Raw genomic sequence first — 21054 nt, 5'->3', positions numbered from 1 at the left:
GTTTCTTCTCTTTTCAGCAGGTAATAAACCTTTACTTGTTCCTTTGCAGCCTACACACGCTGATGCAGCTCCCTACTCGCATTAAGCTCCGCAACTTTCTCCTTGTTTGTAACCTTCATCCTCTGGCTAATCGTGATGGACGTTCTCCTCCGTGCCCCTGCCCCTGCTCTTCCTGAGCAGTGGAGCCTGCAGGTTGCAGCGGCGGTCTTGGATGTGAATAGGCAGAGCTGTAACAGACAGTGCTGCAGACCCCCGCGCTTCGCTCACAGACGAAAGCCGATGGGAGATAAAGCAGAAGCTCAGGCCTGATAGCGTTAAGTGTGCTTCATAAAGCCCACTTCATAAAACTGAATGCGACTCAGGATGGGGAAGGCACAACTTTCTTTTAATGATTGACTTTTGGATGCAAATCACATTGCACAAAGCAAATCTGTATGGCCCATGGTGTAAAGACTTACCTTTCAATTGCATAAAGCATTGATTGTTTTTAAAATTACACATAGTGTCTTGATTCTATAAATAAATAAAATCCCCTGTTGACTGTCTTGACCCTCTTCCGGGTCCTACGTCTTCAGTCCCAGGTTGTGTATTAAGTGTGTGCAGTGCTGTGCTGTACGCCGATAGTGGTTCCATATCGTTGCCAAGGTGATGACCTTTGGCCTTGCTCGTTGTCATGGCAGAACCCTATTGTGTATGGCAGTGTGGGGGCACCGCACAGAGCACTGAAATCCAGGTGTCCTCTGTACCCCTGCTCGGGCAAAGTGAGCCTTGAAGGCAGTTTTCCGGTCTCTGCTTTTTGTTTGGGTGTGTGGGGATTCCCAAAGCTAAGGCCGGCAGTGGGAGAGGGGTCTCCCCGAGCTGTGGTCCGTTCCCGGGGCGCGGGCCACAGGCTGCAGGCCGGCCCAGGGGTCCTCGCACATTGAGGGCTTGTAGAAGCGGCTGATCGCGGGCTCCGGGCGTGTCTTCCGGGGCTCTCCTCTGGACAGGGGCGTGCCAGGCGGCCCGGGGTAGCCCTGAGGAAAGGAGGCAGGAGAGAGGGTGAGGGCTCCGGCTCTGCTCCCGCCGAAGGCGTCGCGGGCGGGAGTGCGGTGGTCTCGAGCCCACGGCGGACACCGCGCAGGCAGCTGTCGGGCGTCATTTCGCGCTGAGATGCGGCCGTGGATTGGAGCAGGGGTATCCGGTCCTGTGGCCCGGGACCTGGGAGAAGCTGGGCTTCAAACCCTGTAGGGCACCCAGGACTACGATGAGGGGTTCTGTTTGGGGTCTCACTCTTACACAGGACAGACTGACTCCACACCTGGTTTCACCCACTAATGTCATCACAATGCCCGGAGTAAACTAAACGGGTTTCGCGAAAAACCCCGACAGTGCGAACTTAACCCGTGAGAACAGAAAACTTAGACCAGGAGTCTCAGACTCACTTCCTGGGGGACCTAGTGTCTTCTGTTTTTTGTTCCACCCTTGTTGCCAGTGACACTAGTCAATTAGCTGGGATAATCACTTAATTAGCTGTATCATGGTAATATTTCTAAGCAGGCACCAAGATGATTTATAGTTAACTAGTTTTACTAAACGTCTTGAATAATCATTTGCGAATGACCTCAAGAAAAATCCTAAAAATGTCTAATTTAGAAAATAATTAGGTTAATTGACTAATTGACAACGCAGGTTGTAACAGAAACCAGAAGAGACTAGGCCCTCCAGGAACTGAGTGCGAGTTCCCTGCTTTAGGCAGAGGAAATGAGGTCGTAACTTGGCTTTTGAAGATCGACTCCATCACACATTCACATCAGTCTCAGAAATACATACAGTATACTCGCGATTCAGTTTGCTTACGTGTGATCCTGTTTGGCTATGTGTGTTTTGGTGCGCCTGCCTGGTTCCGTGCGCCCTCCCGCTCTGAAACGGAGGTAACGGGGATCCCCTGCAGAAGTTGGGCCTACTATAGCACATGGGCCCGGGAGCCCACAGGTCTGGGGCCCGGCTGGACGGACTGGGCTGCCAGACCGGCGGGGACAGCGGCCACGGGCGGCCGCCGGCGCGCTGCCTGCGCCACTCGGACCCGGGGTCGGGGCAGGGGGGCGAAAAACAGCCCCGGCGCGCCCCGTTGTAGGAAAACGTGGCAGCCGCTGAGGGGAACTGCATTTTCATCGTCCGGCTCGCTTACAATCTGCGTGGATAATTAAATTGTCGAGCCGTCAGTCAAATTAAGCCTAAAACAAAGCTGGAAATAGTATTTCATACCCCCCCAACATGAACGACCCTTCTTTCTAGACCGCTCAGTGGCCGCTCTGAGGTGGGACTCTCTTGTCCGTTTAGTAAAAAAAAAACAACAGAAAATCGATACAGCCGTGGGTGGAAAAGGCAGCATTCCAAAACTTTATATCAGTAAAATACCCCCATCACACCGGAGAAAAGTCTTCGACAGGCAAACTCATGAGAAGGTACAACAATTCCCAACGAAAACCAGCAGCCGACTCGCAGGTCTCGGTAAATTCTAGTAGGATAATAATATATGAGCCTTTCGCTCCAGAGCCCCTGTTCGATTCTTTCAGACCGCAACGCTACCTGTCCGAGGCAGAAAACGGGCTCTTCACGGACTCCCTTCAAACCCGTGGATTTGCCATTCGGAACTTGGAGACCGGGAGGGTAGCAGAGCTTGCATTTTGCAAGGGAGACTAGAAAAGAGGGAATCGCGTCCTTACCTGCCTGGCTCTCTTGTCTCCGGCTGGAACTGGCTCCGGCGACTCCCACCACGCAGAGAGGACCGAGGGCTCTGGACCCGCGGCTCGGCAGTCTGGAGAGAAAGGAGTTTCGGTGACGCGGAGCCCCGTTAATGAAGACGCCTCTCCCCTTTCAAACACAAATTCACCTGCGTCCCTGTGGCGCCGAACTGGAATTCGGAAAGCTGTGAAAGAGTATCAGCTCTGATGGCTTTTGACGAGTTTCACAATGCAACAATGCCCCTCATCAGGAGAACTACCCCCCACCCACACACACACCTTTAATCCTCTCACATTTTTGTGAAGTTATTTTAATCTCATCTACACGAATTGTCTGATCGAATCATCTCCGCAATTTCTTCTCAAGCACGTAAATTGTAATTCAAGTGGACAAACATCCTAGATCATTTCCAGATAGTCTCTCTCCTTCTAATTTTGCATCTCAGGGCCCCTTCAAATTAGCCTGGGTTGCCCTCTGCAATGTTTTAATGTGTTGATCAGAATCTGCTTGTTCCTGACCATTTCGCTCCCAAGACGCAGCTTCTCACTCGCATGTTTTATCGCCTCAGACGCTCAAAAGGCGAGATATTCGCACACTGAAACGCAACACGAACCGAAGAGCAACACCAGAACATAAAAAGCTGGAAAGGAGAGGAGGACACTCAGCCTAGCGAACTCGGTAGTAGCTGTGGATCCACAGTTTTCTTTCGTTTCTTGAAAGACGCCGGGTATCGGCTTGTTGCATGCCCCTGCTACCCTCTGTGTATAGACGTGGCTCCCTTCCTCAATTTTAAATGCATTAAACCTTAGTTTCCACCTGTGTCCCTGGGTTCGTGTCACCACTTAATGCCGCATGAACCCGTTACTGATCATTACACGTAGATGATTTATTTCCTGCTGCGGTTTCCTGATTTAGCTAGCTAGTGGCAAGATTCGCTACAGTGAGTGGGGTTGCAGGAAAGGGTTTGAGACTGCACAGCGGTGCCCAGCGCCGGGAACACTTTTGTAACGCAGTTCCATTGAAATGGCGATCGACCCCTGGAACCCGCGAACGGATCGGAAGACTTAACCCAGAGGGACTTCAGGAACGAGCACGTGAGCAGTACCCCAACACCCCAAACTCCAAACTCGACTTCTGATCCTTGGGCAGGCGGAAATCAAAACACCTTTCTTCTCCCCGTTTTTACTGTATCGTATCGCTCACGAACGCGCGGAAAGTCGATGAATATTAAAGCGAATATTAAATAAGCGAACGCCGACAACGGAATCGCGGGATCAAATTTAAATTAGCAGGCGCAGGAGGCTCTGCCAGCCACCTACTGTTAATTGCTGTTCAAATCTCCAGAACAGATTGTAAAATGTCATCCCTGCTTTCTTCGATATTATCATATCATATTAACTTACGGAAGGCACCGCATTCTGGTCGCAATCTGGACTGCAGTAGAAAGTTCGGCTTTAATTAGAATACCCCCCTGCCTTCAACCCAGATACTTAACAATTTATTATAAATTTCTCAGTTTTGGGGGCATCTTCCTTCTTCAGAAGTGAACCACAGTGGATTGGCGTGCCGTGACACAAGACAACCACAAGAGGGCACCACAGAGACGTACAAATGCCACCCTGTTCATTTCTGTTTTACCTGTAAGGATTGAAACCCTCTGTCGGTTGGCCGATGTATTGAAAACAGTATTATAACCTTACTAGTCACAGCGACTTTAACATCTTTAAACACCCTTTTGCTTAATACGTTTTATGCGTCAGGCACAAAAAAATGCAATGCTGTCAAAATGCAAGTCTGTTTTAATATGTGTATTATATAACTTGATTGTCCATTCAAAGGGCGGAATTTGTTGCCTTTTGCATCGCCATAAAAACCCAAAAAAGTACACACACGTTAAAAAAAACCAAACAATAATCCTGGCCATGAAAAAAATGTTCGATTGCGTTTATTACACCGACTGCACGGGGTTTAAGAGATGTTGTGCTTTGAGTTTTTCTTGACCATAGGCATTTTCAAACGCCTCCCCGAAAGTTGAAAATGGGAGTATCTTTACTTCGACCTTTAAACTCCCTTCACCGAAACGAGTCGGTGTTTATTTGCATCAGGTAAGCCGATACTAAAACAAACGCGCCAATCAGGGCTGTGTACCGCCGGCGGCGGTGCCCGGCCCAAGGCAGAGCTCACCTTGCTGGGGGGCAGACATCGCTCCGGCGCCGGCGCAGGTCCGCCTCTGAAACTAGACACAGCTCGTCAGACTTACCGCAAACCAACGCGTGAGGGGGCTCGGCAGCTGTCTGAAAGTTTCAATCCCGTCGGAGCTTGAGAAGCCAGGTTTTTTTTTCTTCCCCAAACTAAAATCAGACGAGGCCAAGAGGTGACGAATTCTCCGTTAATTCTCAGTGCTGGCGAAGCCGGGGTCGTAGTCTCTGCACTCACGAGTCGAATGCAGATTTATATATTGTGCCATTATACCGTTCCCTTGACTTTGGAAATAAAATGTACTACTCATAGTAGTACAATAATACTGTCACCTCGCCGCGACGCCGTCCGAAAGACTTAACGGCTCCCGGCGGGTTTGTTCCCAGTGAAGGAGTCGCCACCGGAGCTGTAGTATTGGAGCCGAGCGACATCTGTGTACAGATACCACCTTCCGTGTAGACATTCAAAGTGTATTTCTTCAGGTAAGCCGCCTTCGGGTCCAGATAATTTGGACGTTTTTACCAGGAAAGTTGTTTTTTGTCTGTAATAAACGTTATGGTTTAAATATTTTTATACGGCACATTTGTTTAGATAATGGCGCACAAGTTGTGCCCGCCATTAGGCATCCTCGTCTCAGGACAATGACTAAGCACGTCAATGGTTCAAAACCATCATGCCTGTTAGCCTTCCCTGGCCCTTCTTCTCCTCATACAGTACTGGTTTCACTGGAAATTCTTCCCCAGTAAAGACCCCCCACCCCACATCACCTCACCCCCAACTCCTACAGAAAGAGACAACAATCTCCTTTTCCACAGATCTGTCAATCAAGAGTCACCTTCAGCCCATGGGTGCCAAAAGCGCTAATCGATGGCCTCGCGTTAAAATAAGATTCTGAATCAAGGGTCGCAGATTCCTGACTGTCTCTGGCACTTCCTTTTTCCTGCTTTCTGAAGACATTCCAGTAAAACGTTCTGGTGATCAGGTGCCGATCACTGACAAACCCAAATGTATGAAGCAAGCAGGTGGATTTTGCCTGTGAGGTTACGATGCAGACCTAACTGTTATGGACTATCATGCTGGTCTCTTTATTCTAGGAGACACAGTTACAGAACTGAGAGAAGATACCTGGTGCAAAACTAACATCATGAAAACCACAGAATCCAGCAATGCAATGCATTATAGAGTAAGCATAGCAATACATTATACAGTAATTATAGCAAATGAGATGAATGATTACAATACATCTGAACAGAAAACATGTAGTAGAATTATAAACAAACTGTGCTTCAAATCTGATTTCCTGTAGTGTCTAATATGAATAGATCTGTACTCTTAACGCCAGCAGCCATATCAGCCTGCATCTCACAGCTGGCAGCCCACTGGAGCTCAGCAGGTGTGAGCCTGGTCAGTACCTGGATGGGAGACTCCTGGGGAAAAACTCAGGTTGCTGCTGGAAGAGGTGTTATTGGGGCTGTCAGGGAGTGCTCACCCTGTGGCTTATGTGGGTCCTAATGCCCCAGCATATTGACAGGGGCACCATACTGTAAAAAGACACTGTCCATCGAATGAGATGTAAAACCGAGGTCCTGACTCTCTTTGGTCATTAAAAACCCCAGATTAGGGGTGTAACCCCGGTGTCCTGGCCAAATTTCTCCCTGGCCTTTACCAATCTTGGCCTCCTAATAATCCCCATCTATGAATTGGCTTCATTAGCTGATGTGTGGTGAGTGTACTGGCGCACTATGGCTGCTGTTACATCATCCAGGTAGGGCTGCACACTGGTGGTGGAGTCCCCATTACCTGTAAAGTGCTTTGAGTGGACTGTCCAGAAAAGTGCTATATAGGTGAAAGCAATTATTATTATTATAATTATTAACAATAAGGACTTGCAACTTGGGGTGTTTTAATCCTGACATTGATCATGTTCCTAAAGTATACCCATCTATTTTGTTTCTTGCCTAGAATGAACTTTTTTCCTTTCTTGATTTCATGCTAAACTTTTAAAATTGTCAGTACCAGAGCTGATTAAAAATGCACCGAGTTCACAGCAATGACATTCTTTCTGATCTGTAAGTTCCTTCTGAGTGTGGAAAAGTACAGACACCCAATGTTGCGAGACTTTGAGGCAGGCTTTTTCACACCAAGTTGATAGCTGACAGATCTGGACTGGTTTTGCTTCAACAACACTCACTGAACTCAGCTATGGGCAGCTATTGCAATATGCACAGTGCTGTAAGGGTACAGAGAGACACACACACACACATCCACCCACCCGGACACATACACATGTACCCATGCATACCAAAAAATATTGCTTAGTTATGCAAGGAAGCTGGCGTGAAGAAAGATGCACAACCATGTGCAACACTGGGAGACACCAGCCCACCTTCAATTGGACAGGTGTGTGTACACCCACGTGCAACAGCACGAACACATGAGCACCTACCCGTTCTGAAATAGACTCCTGTGAAAATGGGTACAAAAATACATCAACGCAGGCACGCAAGTCATTCAAGCCGCCCTTCACAGCCATGAATACACGCTTGCAAACCGACACAGCACACAACCTTTCTGACCGACAGACTCGCACACCTTGAAACGACACAGATAGGCACCCTTGCTCGCCGTAACTGGCTCGCATGTGTCCACACACACTAATTCTCAGCCTCGCTGGCACGCACACACTCACTCTAATTGGCACGCATACAGACATGCCCACTGCAACTGGCATGGAGACCCCCACACACAGCTGAGCCCCAGGGTGAGAGACCCTTTTGAGGAGCTGCCTCACCTGCCCTCATGCACAATGTGTGTATCTGGGAAGGGTGGGTGTGTGAGTGTGTGTGTGTGTGGGGGGGGGGGGTAGTAATTAATGAGCCCCCTGAGAGCTGAAGGGAGGGGTGGGAAATGAGTGCCAAAAAGCAGGGGATAAAGGAGAAGGAGCAGGAGAGGGAGGCAGGACACAGGCTGCTTGCCAGAGCAGTGCCATCAATCAGCGGGTACTTCGCAGGGCTACCCTCTGTGCAGGGACACCTACAGTTGGGGGCAACTCATTGTAGCACCCCCCCTCCGGTGCAGGGGCTGGCAGAGGGGGCAGATGAGCAGAATCAGCAGTGGGGCTTTTAGACGGACACAATGGGGGCAGTTTGCTCCTGTTTGCTCTGCATTTTTTTTTGTGTGTGTTTACGGGACGCTCCATTGGGTTGGGAAATGTGTCAGATTGTTAGTGCTCGGTCTTCAGGCTCTCGGCAGGAGGGAATAAGGTTGGTTTCAGGATATATTTCAAATTCAGCTGATCCACATCCAGGAGCATTATTGATTGGGTGACAGAAATACATGTAAATCATATCACAAACCGAAAAAAGAAACTTTTCTCTGCATGTTATTAAATAGCTTATCTAGTAGTGATATTGAAACACATTTACTGGGAGCTAACCAGGGAGATGTTAAGATCAAAGGGATTGTGGGTTCTGTGTGTCTGTTCTCACCCTACACTCTGGCTGGGCAACCCGATTCACAGATTAAGCAATTTAGGACGTCAGAATCTCTACAAACGAAAAGAGGCCCTTCAGCCCATATTGTCCTTTATCTGTTACTTTCACTTAACCAGTTCTGCTCATACTGGGCTGTGGGAGTCTTCCATGGTGTGCTGCACTGGGATGAGGACAAATGGTTCTATTCTCTCCCCACTCCAGTCCTGCACATTTTCTGCCACTTACGGATCTGAACAGGGGCTGCTTCTTGCTGTGATGTTCATCTCCTGTTCCCAGTTTGGCTGCAGGGATAGATAGTAGTGCTGGTAGATGTCTGGGGACAGTCAGAGATCCTCAGTACTCAGTCACTGGTAAATGGTTTACAGCAGTGGGGTGAAACAGGCATGGGAGTCGTTTAACTAAGGGCGAAGAAGGCACCAGGGATGTGGCAGTGGAGGAGGTGTTGATTCAGGGTGTTTTCAAAGCAAAAACCAGCAGCTAGCAAACGCCTGTGCTGTGCTGGTGTACTGGCTCTTAAAGTGAGTATATGGCAGTCATGGCCTGCGCCTTTTGGAACGTGGGACTGGCTGTCTACCTGCCCGTTTTCTTTTAGCCAGGAGTGACCTAGGAAAAACAAATGACTGTGATCTGTCCTTCACAAAGCACATCAGAATCAGAAACTGGAAAAGGGTGGCCAGCAGGATGGGGGGGTTGAAACTGACCTTGTGTCTCTTAGAATTAGCTCCCGCTAACAGCTGTTAATGAATGCCAGTCCCCCGTTCACACCTTCTGATAGTCCAGAGGAACAGGGCTGCTATTGTTCTCATGCTGTTGAAATGCCAGTTTCTGAGTGCCTGCAGTTCACCTTATTGTTTCTAGTACGACCCTCAGCAAGCAGAAGGAGTAGTTGATATTGGTTTTGATTGTTGCAAGCTGCTGCCCTAAGAAACATGGGAAACCTAGATGAAAAGTGCTTTCTTCTTGAGGTTTTTTGGATGTGATGTTGGGGAGGGTGGGGGCCTTTATCAGCCCTGTTTTTTCTTAAAGCATTCGAGTGGCTAGTCAAACTCATTCTTCAGTGGCTGTTCGCCTTCAAGACACAAAGAGTGCCACACCTTTCAGAGAGTGGAATAATGGAAGCCCCTCCTAATGACGTCAGTATAGTAAGACTTGCTGTGATAGGGTACAGGCAGCAGGGGGCGCTGGCTCAATGTGATGAGGACACAAGTCAGATGAACCACTGGCAGTGAGGGCCTGTTGGAGCCATGGCATGGGCTGCGGTTCAGTGACCCCTGCAGTGCCTGGTTGAAACCGTGAATGCTGCTTCCTATTTTATTCCTGCTGACCTCCTCTGCTGTCCCAGAGCGGAGTGCTGTGAAAGTATGTGGAAGCAAGCAAGATAGTTCATTAAACAGAGAAGGCAGTTTGGCTCAACTTGTTCACTTGTTTGCTTTGCTGCTGGTGGCTCCAGAAGCTTGTCTAGCCATTTCCTGTAGGATCCTAAGCTGTGCCACAGTTGCTTGGGCAATTGTTCCAGACTCCCACAGCCTTTTGTGTAAAGACGTGCCACTTGTCCTCAGTCTTAAATACAATAACCTGTAGTTTCCACCTCTGTGGCTCATGTTTGACTGTTAATCCTGAAGATGTTCACTGGAGTGACTGTCCTGGCCTTTAAGGGCATGTGATACATGAGTCGCGTCCCTCGGTAGACATCTCAGTTTTAAGTTTAAGCAGATCTGTTTTTTTGAGCATGTTGGAGTAAAGCAGCCCAGGGAATGGCATCAGTCTGCTTGGCTCTCTGCTGCCCCCTGGTGTTGGGATTCTTTGACTGCAACACTCTTTTCCAGCAGGAGTGAGACATCTTCAGCCAGGGAAAATGTTTGCTGTACTGGGCTTGTCTCTGAGTCTCAGCAGATCCTTGTACATCGTGATTAGTGGAAATTGTGACTGGCTCTTGTCTTTCTGCACCAGGTCAAGGCTTTTCAGAGATCTGTTATTGATTGTGCTGCATTAGCAACAAGTTCCTGATTTTCTAAGGTTGATGAAAGCTTTCATAATGATGAGAAGGATATGTTTTGTTTGAGTTAAATCCTATTACCACTTTTCCAGTTATTTCACTAGTAACCTTTTATAGTGACCATACTAACATGTTTATGTTGTGACTTTGTATTATATTTAACCTTTATAAATGAGAAATTGTACTGCATATTTTTTTTTACTTTTACTTTGTGATAGATTTAAAAAATTGGTCCTAAAGAACTTACAAATGTCTAATTGTTTCTTGTGTATTGCAGTGATTATGTTTCATTGGAAACTATGTAGAGGTTTATTTTGACAGATTTAAGTCAAAACATCTGTAGCAGCCTATCCCATTTGAAAAGAAGAGCCATTTTTTCTCTGGTACATTACTATTCCAAGAGCCTTTGTGCCTTAATACTTAAGTTAACGTATTGTTTTTCTCTAGATCAGTGGATTCCCAGAGAAAAACCCTCTCTTTTTTGTTCCAGCTGAGTTATTAACCACAGGCACACTGGTTACGGTTTACTAATTGGGACGTATTTGTAAATTTGCTTTCTGCTCTTAAAAGGTCAGAAGGGATTTGTAATTGGTATCAACCCTGTACCAGTTTCTGAGCGTCAGAGATGCTCTTTTTCCAGTGTGTTTCCTGAAATGTAACCAAGTGATCTCCTGCGGAAGGATATTCGGCTTATAGTGCGTCTGTCGTGTGTAACACTGTGCTGTTGTGTCAGAAATAACAGCAGGCAGGTGGAGGAGAAGCTGTGTTAAGGTCTATATGCGGAAAGTTTTTGAAGTCGGGTATTTTTGGCAGTCAGGATTAACTGAAGAAACAGGTTAAAAACATGTGTAATCAAGCAGATCAGTTATACAGAGTTGGTCCAGGTGAAGCGTTCTAAATGGCTTTTAAATATGGAACCAAAGGGCTCTGTCCACTAAGATGGTTTGATTTGCGTTAGCCACGCAAGAATCACTTGACCTGAAAGAGATCCCTAAGCTCAGAATATCAAACCCAAAGTCAAAGGTCTGCTTTTGAAGTCATCGATCTTCCTTCTAGTAATGTGAACTATAATAATGCCTTGGAAAGTCAAGAGACAAATGTTTTGCTGCTTAACACTGGGGAAATGCATGGTGTTGACGTCTTAAAGCCGAAGTCAGAACTTTGAATTTTTCAGTGTGCAGGTAGTGTGTATCCTTACCGAAGTCAAGGTCTTGGCATTTGTAACTGGAGTCGATAGACTGCCTTTCTCAAACAGTCTCCAGTGCCTCTTCAGCCCTGGTGAATGTGCCTCCCGTGCCTCTTTACAATGAGTGGAGATGCGGCCTCTTTAAGTGGCAGAGGCTGCTGGGAAGTCTCGCTTGCGGGGAGATTGGCGGCTGTCTGGTGGCCCGGCAGGACCATTTGTGCTAAAACTCATTTGCACAACGACAGTTAATTGGCTACAACAATTAATTAATGTGTTGGAAAGTTGGCACAAAAAGTTCATTTAAGAGGTTTAATAAGCAATTAGCCAAAAATGGTGAAAAAATCATTTAAAATTAGCAAGAGTGAAAATAAAAGTGTAGAATGTTAAAAAAAAATCTGCTTAGAGCAAAAATCTGCCTTTGTAATATATCTTCCATCAAAGGCATATCCAGTGTGCTGCTCTTTTTTTCTGTCCCTCTCCTAATTTTTTCTTATTCATTTTCCTCTTTTTAAAAACTTAAAACTGTTTTTAAATTTTCTGTCTTTCTCCCCTTCACTCTCCCCATCTTCCTCGTATAAAATATTGCATGACTAATGAGTGAAGCAGGTTGAAATCCTGGGGAAGATGTCCTTGGAAGACGAATGCATTTTCAGCAGAATAATTAACTTAATTAACAAATTCACATGCATATTCATCAGCCTATTAATGTCTCCTCCGCGCTGCTTGATGAGCAATGCGGTAATAACCATCTCATTTACATACCGCATTCACACTGCTCTCCCGAAAAGAACAAAACACAAATAACATAAAAACACACACGCGCGCACATACAATGAGACAGACAATGGTTCACAGAGAGACAGGCCTACAAAAACTCTGTAATACAGACACCAGGGTGCGCACACATATACAAACTACTGGGCACGTGCACACAGCTGTCACACATGAAGCAGGCTGGCAAAACCAAACCCCCCCCCCACCCTCCCCGCTCCGTAGGAAGTGGAGAGCGCTGTGAGATGGACCACTGTGCTTGATTCACAAGATCTATCCTCAGAGCACATTCATTGCTGCCACCATCTCGGCTGTCTGTTCCTGTGTGGAGCTCTGTGTGGGTTTTGAAGTTTTTGCTGCTGAGGTGCTCTGTGTTTGTGTGTGCTCGGTGCCGCGCATCCAAGACGCTGTGATTTGACACACACTCGGTTTCTGGGCCACTTTTGTGTGCAGGCCCGTGCTTGCTGTCGTGCTGCCATGCATGCTCGTGGGTGTGCCCTCGTTGGTGCTCGTCTATCAGAGGGCACATCCATGTGATTGCTACAGAGGTTTCCTCGTGAGCTTCCAACGGCCAGCCGACGAGCTGGCGTGTGCCTCAACACGTCCGTTTCGTGGCGGTCTCCTGGTTGGTGTGCTCCCATGTGGCTGTGTTCTGCCTCTGTGTTTCTCAGGGACAACGTGTGAGCTTGTGGAAATGTATGTGGGTTTCCATCCTGCAGAATTCATCATTGTGTGTACCTGTGTTGTGATAAATAAAACACCTACATTCTTCTTGGCCACGAGGCATGTGAGTGAGTATTATTACAGCTACTTCACACATTTGCAAGATGCATGTTTCATCATGTGTGTGATGAGATGGGGAGTGCATTTCCATGTCTGGATGTGCCGTATTTGACATTGTGTATGTCTCAGCGTGTGTGTGTGTGTATATTTTACGGTGCATGTCTCTGTGCATTCGAAACTCTCTTTTTATTTCCTCTTTATTCTCTCTCTGTCCCCCTCAATCTCTCCCTAGGGACACACTTGGCATTGCTCCTCACTTTTATTCTCTCTCTGCAAACTGCTGCTACTGCTGTCTGCACACACCACACACAACCTGACACCCCTACACTGGCCCCCCTCCTCCACGCTTCTCTGACAGTACCCCCATGCAGTCTTGCTGGAGGAAATTGGCATGGTGATTGGGCACTTTCACTGTAATGTCCATCCACTTTTAACATACATTTTACCTGGGTTGTAGAAGCCGTATCCACATATATATGAATTTTTATTATATACAGTGATAACTAATAATTCCTTGCAGTGTATTGTGCTTTTCTTACCAAAAGAACCCAAAGTGCTTAACATTCAGGTGGGGACCCACATCTCCCACCATGGTGGTCCTGCACCCACCTGGGTGACATGCAGGAGCCGATGTGTAGGAACGACACCAATACAGGGTGGAGAAGTGAGTTCGCCCCTTGAATTAAGGAAGGACATTGGGGAGGTTAGATCGGTCAAGCCCAGGGTGGCGTTCAGTCAGTTACTACTGGCTAACACCACTACACTTTCAGAACTCTTGCGGGAACGTGATGACCTAATGATGCTCATTCCTGGTCCTGGAGAGCCATTGGGTCTTCTGGTTTTTATTCTCTTCTTAAATACTGAACTGATTTGATCATTTACTATATTTAGTATTAACTCCTATGCCATACTATTTCCAAGTCTTTATTATTGAGGAGTTTGGACAAACAGGGGTTTTAATCCTGGCTTTATGGTCAGAATCAGAACTACAGGACATTATGAAAACTGCCATGAAAGTTCCCGATCTCGTCTTCCTGTGGTTCTGCCTCAGAGATAGAGTATAAGGTCATTCTGGTGGCCTGCAAGCATGACATCTGGGCGATCCTGAGTAGCTCCACCGGTATAGGCGCTCCCCAGAGCAGGTTGAGCTCTGCGATCCCGGGTTCGAGGCTGGGTCACGTCACTATCCTGTATTTTCCGAGCAGGGCTGCGCGTCACCGTGAGTTGGGGTGGGATTAGTCAGCCAAGACTTTCTTAGCTCTCGGTTGCACAGGGAGTCCTATAGCCCTTTTAGAGAGCAGCGTGTGTTGCTGTCATTGATGAAGGCACCTCTCTGGCGATCGGCTGTGATCCTGCAGGGCAGAGCCGAGACATGAGTGCGACACGTTAAAAGGCAAGAGGCTCCAAGGTGGGAGAGCTGAAGGAAGAGTCCTCTCCTGTGTGTGGTCGTGGGGCTCATAGCTGAGAGCAGCCGAGATGACAAAGACAGAATTGGCTATTCCAAATTGGGTGGGAATAACAAAACTAACTGGCATTTCTCGATTAGAAAAAAAAAGACAGCAGGACTCCAAGCAGAAGGATCGGTTACCCCTGGCACCCTATGCTGAACAGCTCTGGCTTCTTTAAATGCAAAGTTTATGGAAGAGCTGACACAGTGATCCTAACCCCTGCTCCTTGTCAGTCACACAGTGCAAAGCCCTGGTGTGAAAGAGGAAAAGCCGACGTGTATGGGGCAGCACTGTCGGAGAGCAGAGCACACTTTCGGGGACCCTATAGCTATGTCCTGCTGGATGGACTGCTGCGGGGTGTGTTGATTTTTTAAGGGCGTAATGAATAAGGTACTGTCAATGAAGGCAAAATCATTCTGATGGTCTCATTGTGGGAAGGTTGAAATCTTATTCCTGGGGTTTGGTTGCAGTTAGATAACATTCGCAGAAAGAATAATAGAACTTGAGATTTTCTTCCTTAAAAGCCCTGTGATCCAGAATATGGGGAATATGCAGAATGGCTGGGTCAGCCCCTTCTCTTCCACGTCGAGGCTCGGCTCTTTGCTTCTGCTGACAAGGGCAAGTTGATGAGCAACTTTGCGAGAATAACAACTGTTTCCCGCGTCATGCGTCGCGTTGTTGTGATGTGACACAGCCTTGTTTTGCAGTAGCTTTACTGTTCTCTAATGTGAGTCTGAACTGGACATTTCCTGCCCTGGTCTCCTGCTGTAGCGTGACCTTGTGCTGTGAGGCCGTGGAATGGGTCTGACACTGTCATACCTTGGAAGTGTTGCTACACTGGCGTGACCCGGTTTTGCAGCCTTTCGGCTTGTTTGGCTGTGCCGTAGAGCCGTTGCAGCCTGAGTGCTGTGGTCTGCTGCTGTGTCGTGATGCAGTACTGGCTGGCTTCACCTCCTTGTGCCCAAGGCGTGCGGCGCCATTGCTGTGGTGTGGTCTGTCCTCATGTTGTGGTGCTGCCAGACCTTGCCTTGCAGTGTGTATTCTTTGGGTGTGCAGTGTGCAGTGTACAGTGTACAGTGGCTGGCCTGGCTGGAATGGCTGTGTGTGCAGGGATGCTGCGATTGAGATATAGAGCATTAGCTGGTGTCAGGAGTAAATTAGGGGCCAGATCTGTTTTCTAATCAGAGCACAAGCGCCGTGTTAGAGGAATTAGGTCGACAGCTGCTGGGATTTTTTTTTATTTCTCTCTCTCTCGCTCTCTCTCACTGCCGGAGACCGTCAAACCTGAGCTCAGGGACCCCCTCTTTACAGAGACCACCTGTCAACACTGGTGACCCCCCCCTCTCTACACACACACATACACACGCACACCAAGCACTCTCTCTCTGACTAATGAAAGCCGTGGGTAGGGGAGTGAGGACAGCTGCCTCTCCACAGTGCAGCACAGACCCACAGACAGGCTGAGTGTGTGAGACTGGAGCCCTGGCTGTCTGTGTGAATGCAAGGCTATATGGTTGTTTCAGCCTTGCCGATGTGTTACGATAAAGACAGAGCATGTGAGCATGAAACAAATAGGCAGAGGAGCAAATTGAGTGCTAAAGTAGTTTATTCAGGACATCCTATAATCTCCCACTATGCAGCACAGTAAAGGCACTTTTGGAGACCAGAAAGGTCCAGTTAATCAGGGGGCAGTACAGAGAGGCCCAGAAGAAGAAAGGTTTAGTAGCTGAGGAAATGCCGACCAAATCTGAGTGATATAGCCATATACCAGCACATGATTTCTGAGAGCTCCCTCACTATGTGGAATTCCTTAAAAAAAATAGTTTGGCGGTCCTGAACTTTTAACCATAGTTTCAGCAGAATGTAGGCAGGTAGGCCACTTTTTATTGTGCTTTGCACCATAATGACATTTGCAAAAAGCTCCCATGTTGTGGATGCACTGGATGTTGCTTTACATTTCATCCGAAAGACGGCATCTTGAGCAGCACGGGTTTCTCCTTTCATTTTGCCGCTGGTTTCTGATCCAGTGGATAATGGTGCTGCCTACCGGACCAGACTGAACAGATTAAGAGTTTGGCAGAGTTTAGGTAAAACCTATATTGAGATGCTACAGTCTCAACTCTTACAGTGCTGGCTTTCCTCCTTCCCTACAGAATAATTGGAGGTTTGGGTGTGGGTGCGGTGTGTGTTGTGGACAGAGAGCATCGTTTTTGCTGATTTGATTGCTGGGCGTCGTTGCCCTGCCGGACTGTGCTGTGCATTGACCTGGCTGACGCCCCTGCAAGGTGAGGCATCCAGGACTGCCCTTGGGGCAGGGGTACAGGTGGGCAGAGGGCTGGGCTGGTGAGGATCAGGTCAGCGTTTGGCGAAACCGCCCATCCTTTCCCAACAACCTTGTCTTCTCGTTGTCCGTGCCCCTCTCAGTGCTTCTTCCTTCCTGCTCCGAGCCCGTGCTCTCGTCGGCGGGGGGGAGTGGGGGAGAGCTGGCGGGGTTGGGGGGGGGATCGGCACCCCGTCCGCTCTGGATGCGCTGCGATCGCCGGAAGGGCTGTCATGCCAGGCGATCGGCCGTGCCCGCCTCATGCCTCATGCTAATGCCCGTTTTCAAAGACCCGCACAGCTGAGTGCTGTGGATTTCAAACTGAGGCCCCGTCTGCCCTGCCACTGTCACAGCCCCCTCCTGCGCGGGCTGGGTCTGCCTGACCTTCAGCACCAAGCTGTGTGGTTTCAGTCTCGGACTGAGGGAGCCACCTTGCAGCCTGCCCCGCTTTCTTTTAACCAGGCGGTCGAATCATTGCGCCGCTGCCTGAAAGATGGCTTTCCCAAAGCCCATCCTTTCCTTTCCGCGCTGGCCCGTTTCCAGCTCTCCGTTGCTCCTCTCCCTCCCGGCACACACGGCGCTGAAGCCCTGAGAGTGCAGCAGGGCAGTACTGCCCCCAGTGAAGCAGTGGGATCCCCCAGCTGTCCACTCTCTCGCTTTCCGTCCCCCCTCCCTCTGCAGCGTTGAAGCTTTTAATGGGGGTTCGGCTCCTCCGTTACAAAGCGTGGGACCCCGGACTCGGAGTCTGTTGGCTGGCTGGCAGGACAGCTCCGTCTCTCAGCCCTGCCAGGAGCTGCCTCAGTTTGGGCTGAGGGCACATTAGAATGATTGATTCCTCCTGCTTGCACCACACAGCGGGGCAGAGAGGGGGAGAGGGAGGGGAGAGAGGGATGGGAGTGGGTAAAAGGGCAGAGGAATGAAGGCTTTTTTATTTTCCCATTTGCACTGATTCTGCTGCCCTCCACGCCACTGACGGACCTCAGCACATCTCGCACCGGCTTTATCAACTTCAGTGCGCTGAGTGGGGAAAGGTTTTTATCCGAATGGATTGTGGAAGTGACAATAAAGCACGACTTCAGCTGAAATACACGAGAGCGTGTTCTGTATGTGTCGCATTAAAATGAGCACCTCTTGAAGTAGTGCGATTATCAGATGTTTCCTCAGTACTTCAGCACCAGTGGTGTAAACATCGGGGTTTTTCATGCCCGTCTGCATCAGGGCATGCAGGGAGAGCTACCAGAATGGATATGTTTGTGTCTCATCTGTTTTGTGTCTGGTGTTGTGTTGTCTAGTCTTCGCCTTATACCAGCATCATAGCTGCTCATTTTAATGTGGTGAAGTAGAACAGATCAGGACAGATCCTCACCTGAGTCTCATATCGCAACAAATACGGAAACTCCCAACTGCAGGCATGTCATTATTAGTAGTAATTCTTTGTTCTCTAGAAACATGTTTGCAAAGCACTTAGAAATTGCTGCTCCCAAGGATTTTTCACGTCATCCCATCATATTGTCTGTTGGGGTGTCTGGCATAATCTACTAACAGAAAGAAAACAAAACAGGAGATCCACAGAGTGCTTCCAATGCAGATGAACACTTCGGCAATGGAATGAGTCTTTGCACAGCCCTCAGACCACAGACAATACATCCTGCAGAAACCAAAGGTAACACTCCGAAACTCGAGCCAAGCTTTATGGGCTCACCTGTAGCTGTAGTCACTCCTCTACCTCTAAGCCTGGAAGCACATTTCTTTGCTCATGGCTGGAGTTTGCATTTGAATACTTATTGTATTGAGCGCAATCATTTAGTGTCTTGAGTATTGACGTGTCCTGTATGGGGGTTTCTGTCAGAATACCAGCTAGCGTGACAAAAGGATTTATATTTTATCAGGGCCTTTCAGGACAACCTAAACATTCATGCTCAAAACAGGGGAGTTTGCTTTACTTGCTTTACACTGTTCTTACAAATGTGAGTGAATATCGTTTGTCTTTCTTGTAGCTGAAATTCTTATTTGCAGCAGTAATATCAGTGGAATCAAAGTGTTGCATTTAAATCCTGAGATCCAGGAGACAAATGGATGATACACCAGCTATCTTCTGGCACAGTGCCAGCAGGCACCATGATGATTTGCCCTCCCTGCCCAGCAAGCACATCCCAGTCCTGCCCCCAGTGCCTCCTGCCAGTCAGTGCCACTCACTTACCCACCCAAAGAGCCTCAGCTCACTTAGGGGGTCAAAGGGGAGTTGAGTCTCGGTGCCCATCAATCACTGGCATCTTTTGTCTCCACACTGCTTCTAAATGTGCTCGACAGATGCTGACTAACGAGGTGATTTTAAAACGCTCGGTGTCCTAACCAAAATTCACTCCTGCTTTTATACAAGTCAGTGCAAAGGTGGCACCTTTAAAAAAAAATAAGTGGTGAAAATGGTTAAGTTTTGCAACAAATCTAATTGTAATACATGTGTTATGAGGGTCAACGATTTCTTTAGAGCCACTTGTAGTGTTTTTACTCTTATAACAACCTAGTTATTTAGTATAACAACGTTTGGTTGAAAAGAAATCAAGGGTGTAGTTTGTCAACGTTTAGTTCACATTGATCAAAATGTTTAAAAATGTAGCCATGACACCTTAAGGTGAACTATTTATGATCTGCCAATAATAATAATAATAATAATAATAATTGCTTACACTTATATAGCGCTTTTCTGGGCACTCCACTCAAAGCGCTTTACAGGTAATGGGGATCCCCTCCACCACCACCCATGTGCAGCCCCACCTGGATGATGCGACGGCAGCCATAGTGCGCCAGAACGCTCACCACACATCAGCTATTTCAGTTACTCTAATAAATATTAGAGTAACTAATCCATCACATTTACCAGTCAAACCAATTGACATATTGTCTGGTGTTCCTCATCATTTAACCACATTTATTGCTCTATACAACAGTCCACAAAGGCAAAAGACTGCCTTCTCCTACTACAGAACACATCAGCATCAGTGTGTCAGCATTAATTGTCATGTAAAACAAAATGACTAAAATGTTTGAACACCTTAGCATCGTTTCCTCACAGAAAAGGAAAATACTGAGTGAAAAGAGCAGAACAGTAAAAGATGCCTAAGACCATCAAGCAGCAGCGTACATGCTATATACTTGAACTTAAACATAGTGTACCAGTTTCATGTTTTATTTGAAGCTGCAAAGCAGAGAAGAACATTTTGTAAAGTAAACCTATTTGAGCCCAGGCTATCAGATCGTGTTATTGTTTTTCCTATCGGCAGTACCGAGCCTGGTTCTGAGCTTAGCAGCTCTTCCTATACAACAGCACAGCCACCAGGCATTATCTAACCCCCAACACAGGGCCAGCATGCACCCGTGACATTGTGAGAAGTAATTCCAGCACAGAATCCTTGTAACTGTGTTCCCTTTTTAGCAGGAAATATGGATACATGACTAATGCTTATTATCGCTATCGTCCTTACCACAAACCGGGTAGTTTGAATGGTTTCAGAAAGTACAGCACAGAGAGTGTGACTTTCAGCCACGTAATGAATTTCAGATGAAAGGTAATTAAGATGCACGGTGTCAGACAGCTAATGGATAACACCATGCTACATTTGTTACCTTTACAGGAAACCGTAAATAACATGCAGGCTTAAGCCATCATTTAGTAAGTACATTATAAGGACATGTCCTCTGTGATGTGGACGAAAATGAGCTGTGATGACAGCGAATGCCGAACTGTTTTCTCCTCTGACGTGGGGTGGCCATCATCAATCTGGTGCCCAACTTCAGCAGTGTTCTCGGGCTGCTCTGCTAGCATGGTTGCCAATATGGTGTTAGCAGAGAAAAAAAGAGAAAAATCGCAGGCCTCTTCGTCAGCAGACAAAAAAAAATGGCAGTGACTCACATGTCCCCGCCCACCTAGAGAAGGTCTGAGATTACCAATCACGGGGCTTGTTGCTGAAGTGGGCAGAGCAGTCTGTCCAATGAGGTCTCAGGAGCATCAGTGGCTGTGTGCCATGAGCTGGACGGTGCACAGGAGTGAGGCGTGACTGATGTGAACTTCGGACCTCCTGGGAGCACTGTGGTTTAACAAAGGCCGCTTGGAGAGGGGCCAGCCTCTGGCGGTT

At 47.7% G+C, this 21054-nt stretch overlaps 1 protein-coding gene across 2 annotated transcripts; it reads right to left on the bottom strand.

Moving 5' to 3' along the window:
• Positions 1 to 369: 369 nt before the first annotated feature.
• Positions 370 to 4357, bottom strand: LOC107079284 (M-phase-specific PLK1-interacting protein-like). 2 transcript variants are annotated; one of them, XM_069185814.1, is made up of 4 exons: positions 4128 to 4357; positions 2706 to 2797; positions 1837 to 2170; positions 370 to 1013 (listed from the first exon to the last, which is right to left on the bottom strand). In XM_069185814.1, exons 3-4 carry the CDS (start codon positions 2149 to 2151, stop codon positions 825 to 827), a joined length of 504 nt encoding a protein of 167 aa, XP_069041915.1. In that variant the 5' UTR covers positions 2152 to 2170; positions 2706 to 2797; positions 4128 to 4357; the 3' UTR covers positions 370 to 824. The 2 variants fall into 2 exon arrangements, 1 of the variants encoding a protein (XP_069041915.1); XR_011183951.1 differs by lacking the exon at positions 1837 to 2170.
• Between the last annotated feature and the right edge of the window lie 16697 nt (positions 4358 to 21054).

Source organism: Lepisosteus oculatus, chromosome 28 (genome assembly GCF_040954835.1).
Source record: "Lepisosteus oculatus isolate fLepOcu1 chromosome 28, fLepOcu1.hap2, whole genome shotgun sequence".
Classification (NCBI taxonomy): domain Eukaryota; kingdom Metazoa; phylum Chordata; class Actinopteri; order Semionotiformes; family Lepisosteidae; genus Lepisosteus; species Lepisosteus oculatus.
The sequence above is the reverse complement of the archived record's forward strand: the minus strand, read 5'-3'. Positions and strand labels throughout refer to the sequence as shown.

Coding starts and splice junctions, on each gene's coding strand:
- LOC107079284 (XM_069185814.1), bottom strand. CDS start 2,151: ATGAAAATGCAGTTCCCCTCAGCGGCTGCCACGTTTTCCTACAACGGG. Junction 1,014..1,836: donor ATAGCCAAACAGGATCACAC/GTAAGCAAACTG, acceptor TCCTTTCCTCAG/GGCTACCCCGGGCCGCCTGG.